The sequence below is a fragment of the Ptiloglossa arizonensis genome, chromosome 9 (assembly GCF_051014685.1).
Source record: "Ptiloglossa arizonensis isolate GNS036 chromosome 9, iyPtiAriz1_principal, whole genome shotgun sequence".
NCBI lineage: Eukaryota > Metazoa > Arthropoda > Insecta > Hymenoptera > Colletidae > Ptiloglossa > Ptiloglossa arizonensis.
The window spans coordinates 14,925,132-14,948,251 of record NC_135056.1 but is presented as its reverse complement, the minus strand read 5'-3'; the positions used below and the strand labels follow the sequence as shown (position 1 = coordinate 14,948,251).

At 43.8% G+C, this 23,120-nt stretch overlaps 3 protein-coding genes across 5 annotated transcripts in view; 2 read left to right on the top strand and 1 right to left on the bottom strand.

Annotated features, from left to right (window-relative positions):
• LOC143151115 (uncharacterized) overlaps nt 1–5,519 on the top strand; it is a 64,839-nt gene extending 59,320 nt beyond the window's left edge. Inside the window, exon 7 of the mRNA XM_076319937.1 lies at nt 775–5,519. Within this exon, the coding sequence (XP_076176052.1) occupies nt 775–1,019 (245 nt within the window). The 3' untranslated portion in view covers nt 1,020–5,519. The remainder of the gene's footprint in view (nt 1–774) is intronic.
• A 393-nt stretch (nt 5,520–5,912) lies between these two features.
• Nucleotides 5,913–8,720, top strand: LOC143150876 (uncharacterized). The gene is made up of 2 exons (XM_076319423.1): nt 5,913–7,420; nt 7,596–8,720. Exons 1-2 carry the CDS (start codon nt 7,164–7,166, stop codon nt 7,687–7,689), a joined length of 351 nt encoding a protein of 116 aa, XP_076175538.1. The 5' UTR covers nt 5,913–7,163; the 3' UTR covers nt 7,690–8,720.
• Nucleotides 7,724–23,120, bottom strand: part of Rhogap102a (Rho GTPase activating protein at 102A) — a 42,749-nt gene continuing 27,352 nt past the window's right edge. For 2 of the 3 annotated variants that reach the window (XM_076319419.1, XM_076319418.1), the window contains 8 exons: nt 18,266–18,478; nt 16,522–16,672; nt 15,674–15,864; nt 14,569–14,795; nt 13,554–13,665; nt 12,144–12,471; nt 10,828–11,113; nt 7,724–10,010 (listed from right to left, as the gene is read on the bottom strand). In XM_076319419.1, the coding sequence (XP_076175534.1) occupies nt 9,671–10,010; nt 10,828–11,113; nt 12,144–12,471; nt 13,554–13,665; nt 14,569–14,795; nt 15,674–15,864; nt 16,522–16,672; nt 18,266–18,478 (1,848 nt within the window). In that variant the 3' untranslated portion in view covers nt 7,724–9,670. Of the gene's footprint in view, nt 10,043–10,827; nt 11,114–12,143; nt 12,472–13,553; nt 13,666–14,568; nt 14,796–15,673; nt 15,865–16,521; nt 16,673–18,265; nt 18,479–23,120 lie in introns of all 3 variants that reach the window. The other variant, XM_076319420.1, reaches the window with a different exon arrangement.

Below are 23,120 nucleotides of genomic sequence, written 5' to 3'. Positions count from 1 at the left end.
GTCATCCTCGCAACTTCCTACACGCGATTAAATTTCACCAAGATTGCTAAGATCTTTACAGAACCGGGCGTTAATTTACACCGTGGAAAAAATAAAAGAACGAGTGTCTGCTTCTTAGCTCTGATAACTCGAGTTTGAAGTACCGTACGAAAACGTAAACATTGGTAAAAAGAATTGCTAAACGCAAACTAGGAAAATTCTATCGTTCTAGTTTCTAAAACTTCACGTAATTTTCACCCGGAATGATACATAAAATTTGATCACCTCGAGTACGTCATCGAAATTAAAATAGTACTGTCGATGAAATCTTAACGATCTTTGAAAATCAACGCTGTATTTAACGTCGATCGCACCGTGTGTCTCGAGAGATAAATTCCGCTCTGATTTTGAACATCAGCGGTACAACATCGAACCCTACGAAGCCGTAACTCGAGGACAATGTAACACGAGACACTGATTTTCATCAGACCGAGACTGAAAGATTTATCGTCGCATCGGTCAAAATCTTCTCGTTGGTTTCGGTTTGGAAATCCCTGTTAGAAAATTCCCGGATTGATAGGTATACGGACGAGAAAAAAAAAAAAAAAAAGAAAAAAAACGAGAAAAAGGAAAGCTGGAGAATTTATCGCCACGAGTTCCCGTTCAAAATGAAATCTATTTATTCGTTTCGCTCGAAGGGGACCAATGGCGATAAATTCTCCAGCGTGGTTCGTCGTCGATGATCGTGTCACGCTATCGTCCTGTAAAAAGAAAATCTCTGCGATTCGGTTTCAGGTGGCAGCATCTCGATGACCGACGCCAGCGGCAAACCGTACGTCGGGGGCGCCGGAAACGGCTCGATGGCATCGGTGGCGACTTCCGGAAGCGTGGGTAGCGCCGCGTCGCCGCTGAGGAGCTCGCTGAAGAAACCGAAGCCGCTCGGGATCCACAATCCCGGTTTCTCGGCGCACAGCCCCACTTTGTCCAGGAACGGTTCGCAGAAGAAGGTGCGAATCCAGACCCACTCCACGGAGGTGTAGGTGGTGTCTCGTCGGTGAACGGGACAAATTCACCCCATGGTACCGAAGGTGGTCACAGCTCGCGTAGAGCTCGATATTGCAGCGTTCTCGCCCCCGGAAAGGAATAATCTTTGGGCATCGATCGACGCCGCGAAACGCGGACGACAACACCGACCCGTTCCTCGATCGCGACGAACGGAAGAACGAGCGAATTTTTCATTGCTCTCCCTTAACGAAACCATCGACCGATCGCGTTGTTTGTCGCGCCAGGTGTTCGGTTACAGGGGAGAGGGAAAGGATTTTAAGGAACAAATTTCCGCGAGGCAAGATCAACCTTTGCCTGTTTCTTCTTATTTTTTTTTTTTCTACTATTTTTCTGGCGATCTACCGCGAGATTTTCGACGACGACCCTGAACGATTCTCCATGGTGATTTTCGGAGGATGCAAGGGGGAAGTGACCTAGGGGGCTTGATTTGGGGTGGAGGTTTATTCTTCGGGAATTGCACGGTTGTTGATGAAGATTACGGTAGAACTCTGTGATTGGAATTTTTGACGTTCGGTGAACTTCGGTGAATGTCGGATGATGGATGTTCGTTTGGTTGCAAGAACGAACGAAGTAAGAATGGAAATGAAAGGTATAAATGTGGATATGTATTTAAAGAACGTGGTTTTTAATGGTTAATGGAAATGTGAGGGAGACAGTGGTATTTCAGGGAAAATTGACATTCTTGGAGAGGTTGGAGCGAGACGGTAATTTCTCTATGGAAAAAGTTCGATGATGGGAAATCAACGATTTGTTACACCGAGCGGAATGTAACTTAAATAGTACAGTACGAACAATTTTTCAAGAGAATTTAAATACTTTGAAATTTTCAGTAGAATTTAAATACCCTGAACTTTTCACAAGAATTGAAATACCTTGAACTTGTCATAAGAATTCAAATACCTTGAACTTTTCATAAGAATTGGAATACCTTGAACATTTCACAAGAATTGAAATACCCTGAAATTTTCACAAGAATTGAAGTACTCTGAATATTTCACAAGAATTCAAATACCTTGAACTTTTCATAAGAATTGAAGTATCTTGAACTTTTCACAAGAATTCAAATACCTTGAACATTTCACAAGAATTGGAATACCCTGAAATTTGTACAAGAATTGAAATACCTTGAACTTTTCAGAAGAATTCAAATACCTTGAACTTTTCACAAGAATTCAAATACCTTGAACTTTTCATAAGAATTGGAATACTCTGAACTTTTCACAAGAATCGAAATACCCTGAACTTCTCGAAAAAATTGAAATACCCTGAACATTTCACAAGAATTGAAATACCTTGAACATTTCACAAGAATTGAAGTACTCCGAATTTTTCACGAAGACCAAAATACTCTGAATGTTCACAAGAATCGAAATACCTAGAAATTTTCATAAATGGACGAAAACTCCGGTCCTTTGAAAAAAGAATTACAACTAGGGAGTATAATCGTACTTGGATGGTACGTACTCCGATTGTACGAACAACTCGTTCCCCGTTGAATTCGCGTAACCGTTTCAAACGGAGTTCTACCGTGTTTGAAAACTTCTCACGAATCGGGGAGCGTTTCCCGGGAGTGCTGTCCTCGGTTCGCGCCCGGAATCGAAGTATCTCGGAATGATCTCGGATTTAAGAACTTCGAAAACGAGCCCCGGCGAGCCTCTTGTAGCGTGGGAGGATGTTCGAGGGGACGCGGGAAATGAGCCCCTTTTGAAACTGATCGAGCGTCCGGAACAGGGGAGGGTGGAATTGCTCCGACTATAATTTCCAACGGCGTCGTGACGTCTTCGAGAACACTGTAACCTTCGGTCCAAGGCGTCCTCGTCTGACGTACCTGTACGGCGAGAAGGATATATTTATATCCGATGCGACAATACCGATTCAAAGGTGACCGTGAAATCTTTCGAATCACGAAATTTCCTCGACGAGCTTATCGGTGGCTTGCGTTCTTTTCTTATCCGGTACGAACTTCCTCGAACGATCGTCGAACCTGAAAATCCGAAACAGAAGGTACGGTATCTTTCCTTTGAACTGCTTCGATCGTTTAAAAATGATAAATAGTCTTAAATTATAAGCAGAAAAGAATCGGTGATATTTTCAATAATTCAGAATTTTCAAATGTTCCATCGAAATGAATTTTGTCAGTACTCGAGAGATCCGGATACTCGGTAATTCTTTCTTATCAAATTCGATAGTGTACCTAATAGAGATTTCCTTGAAGTTCGTCTAATGATTTTATTTCTCGACATTGGTTGCACTTCGAGCGGTGTGATCGTAAGAAAGAGATCGTCGAAGATACCAAGGCGACGATTCAAAGGGTTCGAGGAGGCAAAGTGACCAAAACGCGCGCGATACTATTTTCTGGAACGCTCCGCGAGCAACTCGAACGAATAAAAGGATAATCGTGTCTCGAAGCAAACGGCGCTGTTGGGTCTGGATCGGTGGTGGATCGAGAAAATCAGCCAGTCGTGTTCGGTGAGATTACAGTTTAAGTTTCCAAGCGGTTCCAGCCGTGAACACGAACGAATTCAACCGTTTACGGTTTATCTCCATCTCGAGAGCATCCATTGGATCATTCGACGAGAACCCGTGTGCAAAGGGTCGACACCAATGCGTTCCAACTTTCAACGATTGAATAATCGCCGATCGTACGAACAGGGACGTTAAATTTTATTTATTTTAATATTCGTTTCGGTCACGGGCGATCGGAGCGACTCCCGACAACAATGGGCATTCCGTAAGGTTTATTTATGAAATTTAAAAGAGAAAATTATTTATATAACCTTTAGAGCAGAGCTCGATCGCCACGATCGCCGACCGCGCGTTGATTTTCACAATTACGGCGAACGTTTACGTTGTTTGTCGTGTAACGACCACGAGTGTCGTCGATTTACTTCGTAAATTCGAAGTACATTGTTCGCTAAAGAGAGGAAACGCGATGCGTGTACCCCGTAGTCGTTAATAATCGTGTTCGTGAAACGAATCGAGAGTGTCGATGAATGGAACAGTGTCGAAAGTTGGCGCGTTCGGCTTAATTAAGCACGATGCTCGCGATCGAACTTTAATTAAACCGTGGAACGATCGGTGAACGGCGCGCGAGAAAACGAACGTACCGATAACACCGAGGCGAAAGAAAAGGGAAGAGATTTTATATTTAATATCGCTCGGTTCGCAGCTGGAGCGGCGTAATATTAAGATTATTACGTTGTCGAACGATCGAACGGAAGGAGATGACAGTGGATTATTGTTAACTGTCCGTTTTCGAGCGCATGGTCGCGAGTATGGTCGAATGCGTGGAATTGAACGCGCGAAAGACGATCAATCGTTACTGGAATCGACAATTGACTTATCGTACGATTGGAAATTTCGTCGACGAGTTCCACGAAACTTCGATACACGAGTGTTACGAATATTCTACGTTTCCAAACCGAGTACGTAGCGCGAAACTGATCGACTCGTGTGTCGAATATTTAATTTAAGAGCGAATCGGTGTACTTGTTACGGGAAGGTAGAGTACTCGATAACGTCGAGTTTCACTTGTGAAAATTATTATATCGTCGCGCGAGATATCGTAGTCGCCAAACGGTACGAGATGCAAGAAATTCTTTCTTTCTCTTTCGCCAAGGATTATTGTCGATGGAAAACGTTTCTTATCTTTTCAAGGTTGTTCACAGTGTACATACCTGATAACCTTGGAACCGTTCAAGATTATTTACACTGCAAACACCTATTACCGATAACCTTGGAGCGGTTCCAGGTTGCGATAAATTAATACCTTCGAGAGACAGACATTGAAATTTTTCACATTTTAAAGACAACGCATCGTAGCGTGTTTCCAATGATCGTGTATTTGAATTAATTGCGACTTTTCCGGGAACTTGAATTGTTCGAAGGTCATCAACGAAGGTTCGTTGAATTTAGAAAATACGAAGTGACCTCGAGGTAACCTTGACGGAGATACCGGATAGAAGTTTCGAAGAAAGAAATTCTACGATGATTTCAGGTGTCTCTTGCCGTTTTGAGATTGCACTTATGTAATTAAACATCGATCCCGAATGAGCCCGTATACCGTAAATGTTTCGTGTACAGTGTATATCGAATCGAGTATTTGACGAACGATTGTGTCTCGTCCGGACTGAAAATGGAATGACCAAGGATGGACAAGTAAATACATCCGCTCGTGACTAAAAGTAATAAATTCGCAATTGTTACGTACCCGTGATCGTTAGGTTGTTGCGAAAGTTTCGTTCCCGTAGCGAGGATCAAGTTCGAGTGAAAATTCTTTTCTTTTCTTTTCTTTTTTTGCTCAAGAAGCAAACTCTGTTCGAAAGTATTCACGGCAAAGGATCATCGCCGTAACTTTTCGAATGACGTTACACAGTATTTCTAACGCGATATTTTCAATCGACGAAACGTCATTGGAATTTCTGCAACAACCTAGCGCTTTGTTCGCGTCACGATGCAAGTTGCAGGATACGTGATGTGATTTATTTTTCTCTCTCGTGTTTCCTTCTGTTTGTTTTTAATCTAACCTTTCTTCACTCTGTATACTTGTTCGTCGTATTAGAATTAACTAAGCGTTTCCTCGTTCGAGGGTACGAAGTATAAATAAAAATACTTATTGCGTCGCATCCGTCCAGCCCTGCATAGGCAGCTAGCCGTTAAACGGTGAGAGTTATATATATATATAAATATATATATATAAATATATGAATATAAATATATAAATATATTTATATTTTTTAGCGATTGTTTTAATATAATATATATATATAAATATGCGAAAGAAATATATATATATAAATATATATATATATTTATTTATATTTATATATTTATATATATATAAGTACACATATATATATATATATATACATAAATATGTATATGTATGTTGCGCGTGCGCGAGAGATTTTCGCTCGTGTCATTGGTCTCGAAGGAAACGATGCTCGTTTACTCGTTAGAAATTATATTTTTTTTATCGTTACTGTTGATGGTGTCGTGACACACTCTCTTTCAAGAGAGTGTTTCTTTCTTTTTTTTTCCCAATACCTATCTCTAACGAAACTGCTCGCAGTTCAGAAAGCTTTCCTATTTCAAATCTACCGTCTTTCGTATCGTCGCATATTTATTTAAAAAAACGAAGTAACTTGAACGTGGACGATCGAAAGCAGAACCATCGGGAAAAATTCATGCAAAACGAGATATTATCAATCTCTTTCCGTACTTTAGTTTTTCGTTGCTACGTCGATTTCGGTCCAATCGTTCCCGAACGACGAGACGTTTCACAATTTGTACAGTCCGCGTGTCGTATAAAAAATCATTTCACCGCGAACATTGCAGTTCCTTCACCGAACGATTCACCGGATCCTTCGTAAACAAAGTAACACTTAACAGACACCTCGCGTCGATTTTTTGATCGTTGCCTCGATGCTCTTCGTCGAAACGAATCACACGAGCCGTATGAGTGTCTTCTGGCGTGGCCCGCGCGCGAATCCCATCGATATCCGTCGATGAATCGATCGAAAATCTTTTCTTAACACGTGGAACGTGTAATCGTTCCACGAACGAATTATTCCATCGGGGATAATTCCATTCGGACAATTGTATTATACTTGGATCAATACTCGTTCGAGATTATTCGAAAACGCGTCCGATTTCAACAGTATTAACCGCGACCGTGTGCATCGCGTTGCATTTACGTGTTATTACGAAGCTGGGGAAACGGTTCCTTTCGACGGTGCACGCGAACGAATAAAAATTGAAACGATCGAGAGAAAATTTGAAGAACAACAAGTGAAACGAACGGTTTCGCGATGTGTACGTTGAAAGATAAGATACAATTCCCGGAACGAAGGTAAATGCGACGAAATACGTGAAACTTGCGAGCCAGATGAGAAAGGAACGATACGGAACGATTCGTTTAAATATTCATCGACGGATTCCGATAAAAGCGATCGGGCCTTGCCACGTTTAGATGTAATAACGACAGAAAGTGTTCGAGATGTTCAGATCGCACGTTCGCACGTGCAGAATTACCTTATCCTCACGGAGCTATCGAATTCGTGTTTTCACCCTTTTGCACCTCTTTGCTACTCGGATTAAGCGGACTGTCGAGCTTCGCGATGCACATTCGCTGCATCACGATGGATTTTGTAACGACCAGTGTGACGAGGATTGTATGCGAAGAAATCGATAATAAAGGAGTTTCTATAATTTACCACCGCGAACGTTACCTAGCCACCTCATACGTTTCATCCATTTGTTTCTTTATTCCTTTTCAGGTGTCCAATTCCATCCCAAGAAAAATAACTGCATCGCGTACCTGCTCCGAAACAACTAAACTATCGCTTCGTTCACCTAAGAATCTGACACATCGCACGTAAAGTATTCTCTAGCTTCAGTACGAAGATTCTCTTCGATTCTTTCTCAAATTCAGACAGTATTTGATGTTATTTGACAGTATTTGACAGTATTTGACAGTATTTGACAGTATTTGACAGTATCTGACAGTATATAACTCACGAACGATCATGTGTGTCTCTTTTCGTTCGTAGTTACCATCGACGCGTTGAATTACCATTTTTGGACCCATTGAACAAGATACCCTATGGTATTCCCGTCTACGTGAATGGTGATCAATCGTTCTGACGTTACGGGAGGAGAAATAAGGTACTCGAGATGGTAAAAAAATTAACCTTCATTTATTGGCTTACAGACTGAAAAAGAAAACTTAAACGACGAACAACAGGGTCTCTCGGGCCACGCGTCCCTCACGGCAGTACGCGGATCGATGTATCCAAACGGGAACGATTAGAAAAGAGAAGAAAGGAAGAAAAAGAAAGAAAAAGAATGATCCCCGAACGGAAGCGAAAAATCGATCGAGCTCTCGTTTCGTCCACGTTATCGCCCGGCTGCTGTCTCGAGATTAACAACGATAACGAGATTGTTGGGTCCGGGTTCGATTAAACGTCGTGTTCGATTCACGGTGGCATCCGTTGGGACAGAAATTGGCCCGACGCGAGTTCCGAGGGACTCGAGACTAGTCTTCGTTGTTGGCTTCGGCTTCGTCGAGGATTTCGCGGATTGTCGACGAGAAGATCGTCCTCGTCGATTCTCCGAAACCCTCGATTGCTCGCCTACGACACGGCGAATCCTTTGTAATCTAGTAATAAAAATAATTTACAAATCGACGCTAACGGAGTCGCTACTACATCAGAATGTGTTGTCCGTGGACACAGATTTACAGAAAGTTCTCATGCGCTTAACGAAACGACGCGCGAGCTTCGCAAACGTCCCCTCACGCGTGGATTCGCTCGTTCCCGCTCACCCGTGATCGTTACACGGGCCGGGAACGAGACGAGAGCAGTGACAGAGAGGATTCGGTGACTCGTGAGTTTCGTCACGGAGATCTTTGCGAGCGCGAGGACGGTAGTCTAGGAACCAATATAGACACCCCACGATACCGAGCACACGGTTTCCCAGCTGCGAGGAAACGTGTCGAGGAACAGTTTGCCAGGCCACGCCTGATCGGCAGTGACTATGCTTTGCGAAGACTTTAACGATCGGTTCGAGTGTACGCCCGGAAGCCCGTTCGGGTTCCGAGACGCGCTCGGGGACCTCTCGACCCTTGGTTTTGGGTCTCGGGTATCCGTCAGGGTCTCCTGAACTTGAGTCGGGGTAGCACAGTTGCCACGTGAGTTTGCACGCTGCTCGAATCAACCGGCTCGATGTTTCATCGAACAGAGACCGCTCTGCTAACGAATTGATCGGAGAATTGAAAGGAATCATCTCGATAGTGTTTACGAGGTTCTGGGTTAGAATTCTAGAGATGTTGATACTCTTCGTGATCGTTCCTTGTGATTTTTAACGGTTTAACCACAGCGTGCGGACGCTCGCAGTTCTACAATGTGCACAAGCAAGGACGAACTCTCGTTACTCGGTAGACACAGTTTCTTGAATCTCGAGAAGCTTCTGGAGTGGATAGAATCTCGGTTTGACAATGTTTGTCAAATGGTGAGCCTCGACAAAAGTAAGAATTGATTCGAGAATTCGTGCTTTCGTAGATCCTTCGGAACTTCTCGAGGATTCTCTGATTGCTTCGAGCAGCGTACAGAATAAATCGCAACCTGTGAAGCACGGGGCTCTGTGTTCGACGATGTTTGCGTACGTTTGAACGCGACTCTGGAGACACAGGAGCGTTCCTTTCCAGGATCTTCCGATTGTTCGAGTAACCGAGACTCTGGAAAACGTGGCGAGAATACAGCGGAACTTCGATAGTTGCGAACCACTTAATCTGTGAAACATGCTACGCGTTTGACGAAGTTTGCGTACGTTTGCAAACTCCCAAAATCTTTCGATTGCTCCTCCGTGTACGAAACTCTGCAGATTCGTGCGATTGTCCGGGCGATCGAACCATGAGGAACTCGTAATACGTGTCCTCGCCAGTTACGAACCCCTACGACAACCCGACAAACGTTCGCGCGCAAGTATCGAGGTTTTCGCTGTATAATTGGGAACAATACGATCGACGGTCGCGTTACAGAGTTCTTCGTAAGTTTTTCTTCGCCATGGAGGTTACCCTCGAGGTCCTCGCGGCCATTCGATCCGATCGTCGACGGGGAATCGTTGTTCAGAAGTATCTTTCCCTGTCCTTGGGCGCGCTGGAAATCAATTCGCGTCGTTTCCAGACCGGTTGGGCGCCAGCTCGTTGGTTCTGCGTACCGATCGTCGAGGACGAGGAGGACATCACCACCGAGGAGGAGGACGCCACCGACGCCGTGGTCTTCCCCGCCAGTGTGTCAGCGTCTGGGATGTGACGCGTCTGATGCCTCGAGTCCGTGTAACGCCTCTTGGTGTACTTCTTGCTCTCGGAGGACGTCGACGAGGAACTCTTGCTCTGGGGTGAGACGTTCATGCCGGTGTCGGGCCTCGAGATGTGCAACATCCTCTCGATATCGGCGGTCTTTGACCTGGAAAACAAACGAGCCTTTGGCTGGAGAAGCTTCTCCATTTCAACCTCGATGTTGTTAGTCAGTTGGATTTCAATTGCAACCGTCTCAGCACGGTGTGGACCGTCGAACGGTAACCAGAGTCGTGCTGTAGCGTTGCAGTTGCGACGAGGGGTCGAACTCGAGGGACATCGAAGGGAGAGTGACATGGACACCCGGGCCAAGTGTCGTTCGCTTCGTTGAATCGAAGATCGCGAGTTAAGAACATCTACCGTGCAATAGTGGTGACTATCGGGTAATTCGACTCGTGAGGGTCCAAGATGTCCCCCATGCTACTTTAACGTACTTTTACGGAGTGGTAAAGTGTATACTTGTATCGAGGACGGAGGGGAGCGACGAAAGTGGAATGATCTGGAACGGTGGTATGTTAGGCCAGTGCCGTCCCTAGAATCAGAGTTCACAGGGTCCGATGTTCCTATTCCGATGTTAAAAAGTCTCTGACGACTGCTGTATACTACTTTGAAAATCTACGTTTCTCAATTCCATCGACACAGTTTCTAAAATAACCCTTTCGTTCCAAGTCAAGTGTACGCGAACGTAGTTTGTCTACGTATGGAGTTCGTCTACGATGCTAAGGGCGGAACTGGTCGGTGCTATCGAACGACCTATCGCCCTCGCAAACCAGGTGAACGTACGCTGACCACGTCGCGCTACATTCGACAGGGTCGACGAACCGTCCGAAACGTTCCTCTGGAATACCAGAACGATTGGTAACCGTCCACCCAATTCCTAGCAATCTTCCACGGGACCGCATAGCAAGGAGGGCGGGGATTCTCACCTCAGTACCGCGCCGCCGATGCTCGTGATGCTAGGCGTGTACGGTGCCGCGGTGCTCCTCGACATCTCCTGGTTGTTCGACCTGGTCACTTGGCGCACCTCGCTCGAAGTCGTGAACGAAACCCTCTGGAGAACGGCCTGCTGGTCCGGTATGTACGAAACGGCGGTCACCGCGCTGTCGGGACTGGCCGGGGGCGAGGATGCCCACGAAGGCGGGGAACTTGGCGCCTGGTCGCCGGACAGAGTTGCGGAGGAACCCACTGCACTGTCGCTTCCGTGCCTACCACCTTGGAAAAGAACGTTCGTTGTCTCGTGGTTTTAAATTTTATTTCTTTATAGTAGATTTTGATCAAAATTAAATTTCTTTGGAATTTACAAAAAAAATGAGGGACCTTTAGTGAAGATGTCCGTGTCTACTATCTTGGGAAAGAACGATCGTTGTCTCGTGGTTTTAAATTTTATTTCGTTATAGTGTATTTTGATTAAAATTAAATTTCTTAGGAATTTACAACGTCGATGGTGTAGAAAATGAGGCCCCCCTAGTGAAGATGTCGCGTCCGTGTCTACTATCTTGGAAAAGAACGATCGTTTTCTCGTCGTTTCAAATTTTATTTTATTGTAATATATTTTAATTAGAATTAAATTTCTTCGAAATTTACAACGTCGATAGTTTACAAAATGAGGGTCCTTTAGTGAAGATGTCGCGTTCGTGTCTACTATCTTGGAAAAGAACGATCGTTGTCTCGTCGTTTTAAATTTGATTTCATTATAGTATATTCTGATTAAACTTAAATTTCTTCTGAATTTGTAACGTCACTTCGGTAGTTTCCAAAAAGAAACCTTCCCAATAAGATTCAAATAAAAGTAATCCCATTAAGGTAACAAAAGAAGACACGAATGAAATATTTCATGTATCTTCTTCGACTCGATCGAACATTCAGTCCTGGACAATCGTCTCGTTGATTATTCTAAGTAATCTTAAATCATCCAAAATTGAGCAATTTAGACCCTAGGGCGCTTAAAAACCCAAGTAAATATTTCGTCCGCCTACTTTCGGTACCGCTTATCGAGTTACATAATTTTCATAAATTTCGATCTATTTATTCCCGTTTCCCGGCTCGAACAATCGCTGATCAGAAACGATCGCAACAGTTTTGACTGGGCGAGGCTACGCATCGTCGAAGATTTCAACAAACTCGACAGCTGTTGGGGATCAGACGCCTCGCGCGGAACAGACCGGCTCTTGATCCTTAGTCTATCGGTCGATGGTCGAAAGATGCGGGGCAGATGTTGCGTGTGAATGCAACATAGACGTACCTTCGCTGCAACCGGAAATCGATCGTTGCCTCTGCCTCCTTGGCGGGGCGCTGGGCTGCTTGGGTGCTTCCTCGATGTAAGGAATGTCCGGATCGTCGAGGTTCAACGTGAACGCTCCGGTCATCGGTATTGTGAGACTGGCGGTGATCACCATCGGCGAGGATCTCCTTCGTGGATCCGCTGGATCCTCGCTGGATCCGCTGTCCACGCTGTTGCTTCTACCTTCCTCCTTTCGACGACTTCCGGGCCTCTTCGATCGTCGCGGCCTCGGGCCTATGTCCCCGCCTATGCCCGCTGTTTGGTGAAGACACTGTTCCCTCGTCCAGACCTGAAAAATGAAGTTTCCAGGTTTCGTTTGCTCACGGTGCTCGTGCAATCTTATTAGAGGATAGTCGAAGTAATTGGACCGGTGTTGTAATTTCAGATTCGGAGAAAGTCTCTCCCCGTTCGATTGGCAACGACCGTAACGATAGCTTCGTGTCAGTTAACCGGGAGACTTCGAGGAGCACGGTCGTCTACGGTAAGTAGCCGATAAAATTACACAATTCGGTCCGGTAATGGTTATTCGTAGTTGGGAGTTAACGATAGCGTCGTGTTAGTTAACGGTCAAATATTTGAACAACGAAACGGTTCGACAGTCGTTCCGCTGCGAGCGATAAATCGTTACATTGTCTCTTTAGAGAGTTTGTTTGCTCGGTTGTGAAATATTCTCTCGGAAGTTAAAGGTGGGTTGCTTTTTTTCCGGTTGTTCGGTAAAATTGTTCGCTTCGAGTAACATTACTTTTTTATCGTCATTGATATTTGTACGTTTCGGTGAATTTTACTTAGGAGAATTTAATTATCCCCATTACGTTCCAAGGATGGAATAATTGCTTTCAATGATAATAAGAAAGCGGCCGTTTAATAATCATTACTATTGCGTCGGAAATTTTACCATTAATCGTAGAAAGAAGAGAATAATACTGCAAATTATTTATTTATTTAAATCTTTATGCATTCAAATCTAACTACTAGGGTCTCCACGTAACATTTAAACTCGTCTATTTAAATTTGACTACTAGGGTTAATATAGTGTATTCCACTCTTACTACTAGTGTCACTACGGGATACTAAATTTTACCAAGGTTGCTGTGACAGTAAATCGGACTACTATGGTTACAAACGAGAAATTTAAAGCTACCAAAGTTAGCTTATTAAATCCGACTCATAGAATTACTACAAGACACAATGCGAACGAGTTAAGCGAGCAACGAGTCTCTTCGACGCAAGAATTGAAAAAGGAACCAGAAAGTATCATAAAGAAATATTTCTTCTGTTCATCGGGAAGTTTCGTTTTCGATCACACGACACGAATCAGGGATGTCTCGAGAACGACACGTGGACACATTTCGTTCGATCCGGTTAGGTTACCTTTCTGGTCGACGTCGTGGTTCCGGCCGTGGTGGTCGTCGACGTCGTCAGGGTCTCCTCGACCGAAAAGGTTTCAGCTTCGCTGCACGGGTCAGCCTCGTCCCCGCACTGCCTGCGGAAAAACGCACGAAAACTCTCCGTAAACTTTTTTCCCCACGCGATACTGAGCGACGTGCGCGCGAACATCGTTGGCTTTTTGCCACGTGGACACCTCTGCATCGGATCGGGAAGCCTCGTTCGTTTAAACGGGCGAAAGGAAAGTATAATCCGACGATTTTCACTGCGTTGATATATAGCGAGGAAGCTTGAAAAGTTTGCCACAAGGTGTTCCCAGAACCGATTATCCGGTGTATCGCGGCTACGGAGCGGACACGCGGAAGATTTATTTATCTACAGGTTCCAAAAGACCTGTTTCCGGATCGTTTGGTACCCAAACATGGATTTCTTTCCGCGGAAGTTTTTCAGATTGAACGAAGAACTCTGTAACGATCGAGGTAGAACGATACGCCAGGGAATAGAACAATTCGGAAAACTTTCAGATACGTATATCCGGACGTGTAAAAACGTATCTTTGGAAGTTAGTCGAAAATATGAAATTAATGTTTGGAAACACTCCGTGGATGATTTCGCCAAGGAGAAACTACCGCGAGACACTTCCACGATTAATCCGCGAATCGAAAGTGGAGGTTGCGCGCGTTAAGAAACGGATTTCGAATTTCGAAGTTCGAAAGACAATCAAAGTTCCGTGCAAGGTGGCGACGCGAGCTTCTGGATAGGAATCGAGAGGCGGTGCTGCGCGTCGTAAAATAGATTTCGAATTACGAAGTTCGAAGGGCGAGGTGTCCACGACGGATGGGGGTACAAGGTCGTCGATACGTATCGGAAAGGTTAAGCCGTGAGATGGAAAATAAATTTCGAATTTCAAAGTTTCGAACGAAGTTTCCTAGGGTTCGCGACGTGGATAGAAACAAGGTCGAGGGCACGGGATGGGCGAAGTTACGGTTAAATTACTCACTCTTCGGCGCGTCGAGAGAGGGCGAGATCCAATTCGGCCGGATGAGTGTCCATCATGTGTAGGTATACTTCGTCCAGAAGGGCAGCCGGCACCGTGAACAACGTTGTCGCGTGTTCCAAGAGCGCTCTCACCACGTTTATTACGTCTATCCTCTCCTCCGCCCTTTCAGCGGACACCTCGGACCTTTGGCCAGGTTTCACGCAATGGAGGATGTTGGGCGCGAACACCTGCGCGCACAATTTTCAGAATTTCAACGTGAAATTAGTCCGCGAGCCATATACCGACGCTAACTAGGAGATTTTTCAAATTTTCCGCCCGCGAAACGCGTGAAACTCGATCCACGAATTTTCTCTCTAGCGCGGATTGCGTTAGAAACTGATTCAAATTGAAGATTATTGTAAGTGGCGCGTACAATAGATGGTGAGAGCAAGAGTGAATCGTATACTATATTTTTATGAAAATTGTAAAAAGGGAGGTGTTAGAATATCGTTCCCGACGGACTGTCTATTTTTAAATTTAATTCTTATAATCGAGTATGTTAGATTTGCATACATTCAGGAACACGTAAAAACTTGAATCGTTTTCAGAAACAAAGTTCGATCTTTGAAGTGAAAGTCGAAACAGACATTTTCAAATTCGAAGACAATCTAAATAAGACTCGTGGTATTTTTTTCTAAATGGGTTTCAAGTATACGGACAAGATTAGAAATAAAAATACTCCTGGAGGATTCTTCGGGAACAATAAACTTGCTCTACCTATGGACAAATCTAGAATACAAAAAGATAATACAATACTAGCACGATTCCGTACTTGCACTCCAATTATTCTCTGTACCGTTAAGGAGTGTCTTTATCACAGAATCGTTGTAGCATCTCTAACGCTATTCTAATTTTAAACAAACACTTCTATCCGGTGTTCCAGAAATATTTACGTCGACGCGAACGTTACTGGATTCCGAGCTGTCGTTTTCATCCTTTGATAGCTTCGAACTCGCTCCGTTGAATACTTCTCGCTCGACGAGATTCGACCGTTAATTAAAATCTCGCGACGAACGTAGTCGAGAATTCCGATTAATCCGCGACACTTGACGGAGAAGTCGCTCACCGTCGCCAAGTTGGTCGTGTCCATTTTGTTTCCCGGTAGCCAGTCGCCGGTCTCGGTCTTCTGATCTTCGCTGTTCGCTGCCACCACGCTGAGAAAGTTCAGAAGTGCCCAGAGCGTTTCGCGATTCGGTGTGGGCAGCAACTGAATGAGATGCTGAAGAGCTTCTTGCTGGAGTCGCCTGTTCCGGATCTCTGCGAAGAAACGGAGCTCTTTCAGCTCGTAGAAACCGAGCGTGTCGACAACGATCGAAAAGGGAAATTATTTCGATGGACATCGCGAGAAGGAGGAAACAACGATCTCTAATTAAGAGAAACGTGTTTCCAAGCTCGATTGAAATGTGGAATCGTTTTACCTAAGACGATGGCAAGTGTTTTCTTCTACGTAGAACATCACGAAGGAGAAGAAGGAAATCACAGTCTCTAATTGAGAGAAATATGTTTACAAGCTCGATTGAAATGTAGAATCGTTTTATCGAAGACCATAGCAAGTGTTTTCTTCTTCGTGGAATAGTATGGTTTTTATATTTTGTACATATTACGTGTACGGAGTGAATCGACCGATCTGCTACACGAAATACATTGTGTATCGAATTTTCAATTGTTTCTTATACTTTCGAGAATATCGAATCTCGAGTGTTTCGAAACATTCTGTATATTTTATGGACAAATGGATCGACTCTAGGTCGCCTCGATACGACCTTAAGAACATCTGTACCGTCGTTTATGTATTTCCTTGGATACAAATAACGATCGTCGACTCGCTCTGTTTCACAAACGACTACACCCGGTGTTATTACTTTTCGATCGTGTTGCGTTACTGCCATCGCGAGTTCTTAACCTTGACCTTACTTTGCGTATGGACGAAGGCTTGGTAGAGATCCCTGCAAAGTAAGGGATCGGGCAGGTCCCGAAAAAACTCCTTCAACAGGGCTGCCACGTCGTGGGGACACTGATCGGGCCCGATTTTCGTCACACGACCGCAATCGAAATCTTCCCGTAACTGTAAAAACATCGATTACCAACGTAAATATTTTATCGCGAGGATAACGCTACTCTGCTCAATACGTCGAGAGCGACGAGAGAGAATAAACACTTTGTAACGGATGCAGGCACAAGTGGGGATGCTTTCGACTTTGCAAAATTTATCGACCGTCTCGTCTCGAATCGTTTCGAATCTTTCTAACTCGAGAGGCGTCCAATAAATTATAAAATTGCACAGAGCGTGCCGAAAGTGGGATGAAGATCGTAATTAAAATTCCGCGCGAAATCGAATTCGTATTCACGGCGCTCGATTCGATTTTTCGTAGCTTCGAACTGCACGATTCGCGAACGAAATCGCAGGTAGAATTCTTTGGGCGTGCAATGTGTATATATATATATATATATAAAAAAAGTCCGTTGCAGATCGAGTAACATTATGCGCGTACAAGGCCAACAATTTCGTAGTAACGGTGAAAAATCGGCGTCGTTTGTCATCTGAATTCGCAAGGAGTGTCTCGGCGTGCCAGACAACGACGACAGCGCGGAGAAACGGGACGAGATAACGATGAATAATGCCCGGAAACGAAATGTAATATTGATATTAGTTAACGAAATCCGCGAGTCACCGTGCAACGGTCCCGTAACTTTGAATTACGACACGCGGGAACGCGCGCGCCCGCGCGATAAATAACGTCCAAACGGAGTCGCTTTCATATTTCCACGTGCTCCACGGGGTTAACTATCATTTCTATTTATAAGGGAGGGGGGAGGGGAAAAAATGATTTATAGAAAGCCACACTTTCACGTACCGTGTCCGTGCACCTGCTTTTAACGTTTTCCGCGCCGAAGGAAGACATCGTTCACTTCTAGGCCCCTCTTAAATTCAAGTGTTCGATCTATCGTTACTCTACTCGAGCTAAATGGCGTGGTATTCTATATCCGAGAAACCCGCGATGATGTTCGCTCGAAATCCTCGACCGTGTTCCGTATGAATTATTCGTTGCGCGTAAAGCCCACGGAAAGAGACTTTGAACCGTGACGATTCAACGAAACGTGCAATTCAGTCGCTTTAAAATACTGGAGTAACCGACTCCGAATCGAAATCATCTGTACGCGATGGTGTCGACAAATTTAAAAATTGAGTACACGGTGGTGTCTCCTTTTCTAATGTTCGAAAATTGAAAAATTCAACTACCCGTTGTGCACGTATTTCTATTAAAAGAAATTTCTATTAAATTTCTATTAAAAGAAATTTCTATCAAATTTCTATTCAAAGAAATTTTTATTAAATTTCTATGAAAAGAAATTTCTATCAAATTTCTATTCAAAGAAATTTCTATTAAATTTCTATTCAAAGAAATATCTATCAAATTTCTATGAAAAGAAACTTCTATTAAATTTCTATTAAAATATCAGACATTGTATCGAAGGTATCTTCGAAGTTAAACGAAGAAAGTGTAAATTGATTTACGAGTACAGTTAAGTAGTCTGTTTCGATAATTGTCCACGAATATTGCGAGCGAAGACACGGTTAACAATTAATATTAAAAAGAAGTGCGAAACGCGTCAAATTGACTCGTTTGGCAGCTTCAGTGTCAGATACTCGACATACCTGTCTAACTCTCTTCTTCGAAGGTGACACCCGGAACACGCCGAGCGTCCTAAGTCCCGTGTTCTCCAAGTGCCTGATGCACTGTCTGACCACTGCTGGAACAGCGTCCCATTCCCCTGGAGGGCCTCCGCCGCTGTCGCTGAGTTCCAGTACACCGGAATCGCTTCCGGTCAAGGCACCGCCTTTCGACGACAAGGACTCGCAGGAGCCACCCTGAGAAACAATTTTTTTATCTCCTTGCAATCTGTGTATCGCGAACGATAAAAAAAAAAATACATCGGGCTGAACTGGACACGTGTGTACATCCAGATCGTTTATTGTGGTAAATACGACGCAATACCGTAAGCAGATATATCCCGAAAAGTGATTTAAAAATTGAATTTGTCGTTATAATTTACTATAAATATTATAATAAGTAACTAAGTTACGAGTGTCCTATGAAATGCGTTAAAACTCTTAGAATAACCAAAATATTTTATCAATCGGATAATTCGTTATTTATAAAAACACACACGAGTTTTATAGTAAAACTGTTGGTCCATTGGTTTTTGATATTTCGTAACATTGAAGTTATCATCCCTCGAAGGTGAACGTAGAACGATGAAGAAAATACATGTTCGATATCTTTCAGTGATCCACGTGCGAACGTTCGACGAAATATTGGACACAACATGGAGAGAACATTCTCGCGACGAAGAGGAATACGTTTCAGTAGAATATGGACAGCAACGAATAATTTTGCTTCGCGAAGTCGATCGTAACGTCTGACCCGATACGAGTACTTTTCACTTCGTTGAAGAATGATCCTTCTCGTAACTACTTCTGTATTCAACGCAGCGTGTGCAAGGTACGGAAAACTTTTGTTCGAAAATTGATCAAAGTCGGCCCGTTTTCTTGCACCGTGAACGAGACCATCGTCGAATCTCGAGGAGCTCGGAGCCTCGCGGAGAACGGGAAGCGTCGCGACGCCAAAGGACCGTGCAACAATAGTTTTCTAGGAATTCCATTCCGTAGAAACTTTCACCGTAAAGCTCGCCCGCGCAAATATTTATCGAGGCGTTTACGGCGTAGCCGGTACCTCGCTAAAAGCTACTTACGACTTACCAGAATTTCGAGTGCGCGACGTTACGCACTCGACATCGTGTCCGCGTTTACCCGCGTGTTTATAAATTATTTTCGGCCGCATAATGGCACGTTGTTGTGCATCGAAAACACATGCCGCCACGGGACGAAAATAACGGCTACGCGGCGAACATAATTACGCGTAACGGGCGGCGATCAAAGACGATCATTAAGCGAGGCGCGAGTACCAAGAAATCGCGAAACTTTTCTTCTCGTCTTCGAAAAACTTCGTGTCTTGAAATACAAAGATTTTTCATCGAGATCTATCTTTCAGAACAAATTCGTACACGATACTCCTTTAAACCAATGATTCTCTAACCAGTAATGAAGTTATCTCGAGATGTTTCATATTGTGCTCAAAATTCGACAATACTTTCTCGGATGTGTCGCTAGCAATATTTTTATCTTCAAAATCGAAAATTTCGATAACTCTGTTCGTTTCACGGAACAAATTTATTTCTCTCCCGGAGTGTACGAAGAACTCGAGGAAATCGATAACCACGAAGTAACTTAATACAGATACTTCCCGATTCTCCGGTGAATTGATTTCCAGCGTGTTGGTAAATCGGAGTAAAAAATAATTACCGAACCCGATGATAAATTACCAAGACCGACCCGCATTGATTATCTCCCTGGAGCCGCGTCGTTTGAACGCCGATGAAGGAAACGCGTCAACATTCTTCCCGAATATCGATCCAATCGGATTTACGTAAGCGTTGCAACGATCGACGGGGACTGACGAGCGTCTGGCGTTTACCAACCGACAGTCGCCTCTTTCGTTCGTCTTGTCTGACGGCGAGTCTTGCAAGATTCCGGGATCTTAATTAATCCCTGGTTAAAATTGGCGCTCTCTCATCGTCGTTCTATTCGCGTCCCCGATCTGTGACGTCACTGTCACTTTGAGGCTCACGTGACGTCGACGAGAGTGAGTGAGCGTGAAAGAGAGAACGAAAGAGAAAAAGAAAGAGAGAAGGAGCCACGTCGTTCATTCCGAAAACGTATTAAACCGATCGATCGTACAGAAGCTATTTAAAAACGCGGCCTTTCGTCGAGACACCGGCCAAACGTTCACCGCGAACTTTATAAATAAATTGCACGTGTCTATCGATGATGACGTTCGACGTGCAACGAGAAACGATCGAGCAACCGATCGTCCGATCGTTCGTACCTCGTGAGAACCGTATTATTAAACTCTCGACGACTCTCGACGACCGTTCCGAGACTCGTAGACTGTCTAAAGAACGTAGGAAGAATTTGACACGATTTTTGTCAATAAAATACGCTTGTCCGTCTACGGTAACTTTCATTGAATAATCGGAGACGAACGAGCAAGGGTTTCTGATCGATCGGATCTCATGGACGTCGTATTGTCGAGCTCGAGAGGAAGTTTCGCGATTTTTTGGGGAACGTTCGTGCATACTCGAGGATCGTTTAGAAACACAGATGGCCGCGAACGCGTGGGAAGCGTACAAACGCGATCTTTGTATCCTCTCAGGCCAGCTCTGTCCACTTCGATTTCGATCTCCGCGATCCAGATTCGCATAACGACCTCTGTTAACCGATCAAATATTGAATCTAACCTCCTCCTCGCGAATACAAAGCGCACGATAGGTTCGAGTTCGATACCGATTCGGTTACCGGAAATCGAGGGTGGTCAGTTACGACGAGAACGACGGTCAACGTCGCATCGGATCCGCGATGTGTTATTTTCACGGCGCGTGAATCACAAGACTCTATTTCACGAACGGTCGATCTATTTCTAGGGAAAAGCTGATACAAATTTACATTCCAGATGCTTCGATTTCCTGCACCGGGTTTGTAAATTTTCCTATCGAATCTTCGCAATCGCGATGATTCTCCATCGTTGAACTTCCCGACAGGATTAGTCGGGATTTATCGCGGTTACCGTACCGTTTGATTTATGTATACATTTTCGATGCGTATCAAAATTTTCAGCCAAGAGATACTATGCACTTTCGGTGCACGGTTAAAGATTTATTCCCGGTTACGTGCAACCGCAAAAATTCGATCGATCGAACGAACGACGTGTACGCGATATCGTGCATAATTAAACCATTTCTAAACAAGGAAAGTACGACCGGTCTTTATTAATTAAAATCGTATTGTACGTGGGCGATGTTGGTTAACATTCTACAGATTTTATCGAATATGTTTGCGAGATTTTACGCTACGTAATAGTATCGATGAGAACGCGGTGTGCCAATGAACAAGTCCGTTTACACCGTTATCGAAATTCTATTACCGATGCAACGTTATGTCGACGATTTTAACAAATTCTTAGTTCTTTCGGTTCGTATTCGACACAACAGCTCCAGAATCTTACAAGATCCAGGTAGACACCGAAATAGTATTCTTTACAAACGTTAGAATATTCTTAAACAAGTTTCCTGAACATCTGCAGGTGTCAGCACCTGCTCGTGGGGATGTCAAAGATTTATTTAGCCCTTGATCTATTGAAAAACTTCTACAAAATGAAATAACTTTGGATTATTGTCCTTCGCTTAAAAAAATACACGATTCGTTGATCAACCGAGGGTAAATACGAAATTAAAATTACCCTCGACACTTTCGCCAGAATCTGGACAATTTTAAAATCTTTAAAATTTTTTAAAATGACGTCACGACTCCAGAAATCCACGATACCGTGCCACATTCTTCGATGTTACGTTTATCCGGTATAATAATTTCAAAATCGACGTCACAGTTCCAGAAACCCGCGAAACAATACCAGCTCCTTCGCTATCAGGCTCTCCGGATACAATGTTTCGAAATCCGTCAAAGAGTCTTGCCAAAATCCATAAAATTTGAATTCGCGGTGTTTCGTGGAAATTGCGTAATAATTCCAAGCAATCCGCGACATTTCGAAAGGTGCCAAGGGTGGCGAAAATGCCGTGAAAATATAGAAGGCCCGATCTCGTTTAATTGAAACTAACGATAAGTGAGTTTCTATCGAAGCACGTGATCTTACGAAGAGAATTTTTGAGATGTTCAACGTGATTAATGGAACAATTTGTCACAGGAATACTAACAAGCAATGGTAACAATAAGGGAAGTATCTTATCAAATAATTTTCCTTTTATTCCAATATCAGGAAGTTATCGTAGATTGTTACAGAAATTTATGGAACATATTCGAATACATAAATAAAAGTGATTTTCAAAGATACTAGAAGCATTGTATTTCGTCTGGTTTTGGTAGTTTTATTTACCGTCGAGCAAAGAATAGAAATCTAAAGCAATACACTTTACAATTTTTTCGACTCGTATTTCCAAAGAACGAATATCACCGTACGGTGTGTTACATTTTAATTCTATCCACCATAAAATTGAACAATACCATCCGTGACGATTTGATACAGATTCGAAAGGGTTACGACCACGAAGAATTCGATAAATTCGATAAATTCGATCGACGGCTCGGTATGCTCGAATACACCGTGTTCAAGTGGGCAGAGGAGGCAGCATGGCTGTGCAACTAGGTTGTAAACTAATCCGGGTCAATATACGATATATCGACGACCGAACGTAACGTTCCAAGCTATCGTGAAAAAAACGAGGAATCGTTGGGTCGATTTGGTTTCGGGCTCGTAACCGATGGAATTTATTTCGAAGCCGGAAAAAGTTCTGCCTACGGACAATGCGTCACGGATAAACGCGCGAACTCGCAAGGGTCGTTCCAATTATTTACATTCGCCACGAAACGTTCCGAGTAC

Bases quoted from the DNA above. Each gene is read 5' to 3' on its own strand.
- LOC143150876 (XM_076319423.1), top strand. From the start codon at position 7,164: ATGCACATTCGCTGCATCACGATGGATTTTGTAACGACCAGTGTGACG. The intron at 7,421-7,595 runs GTAAAGTATTCT...TTTCGTTCGTAG, and splicing joins AAGAATCTGACACATCGCAC to TTACCATCGACGCGTTGAAT.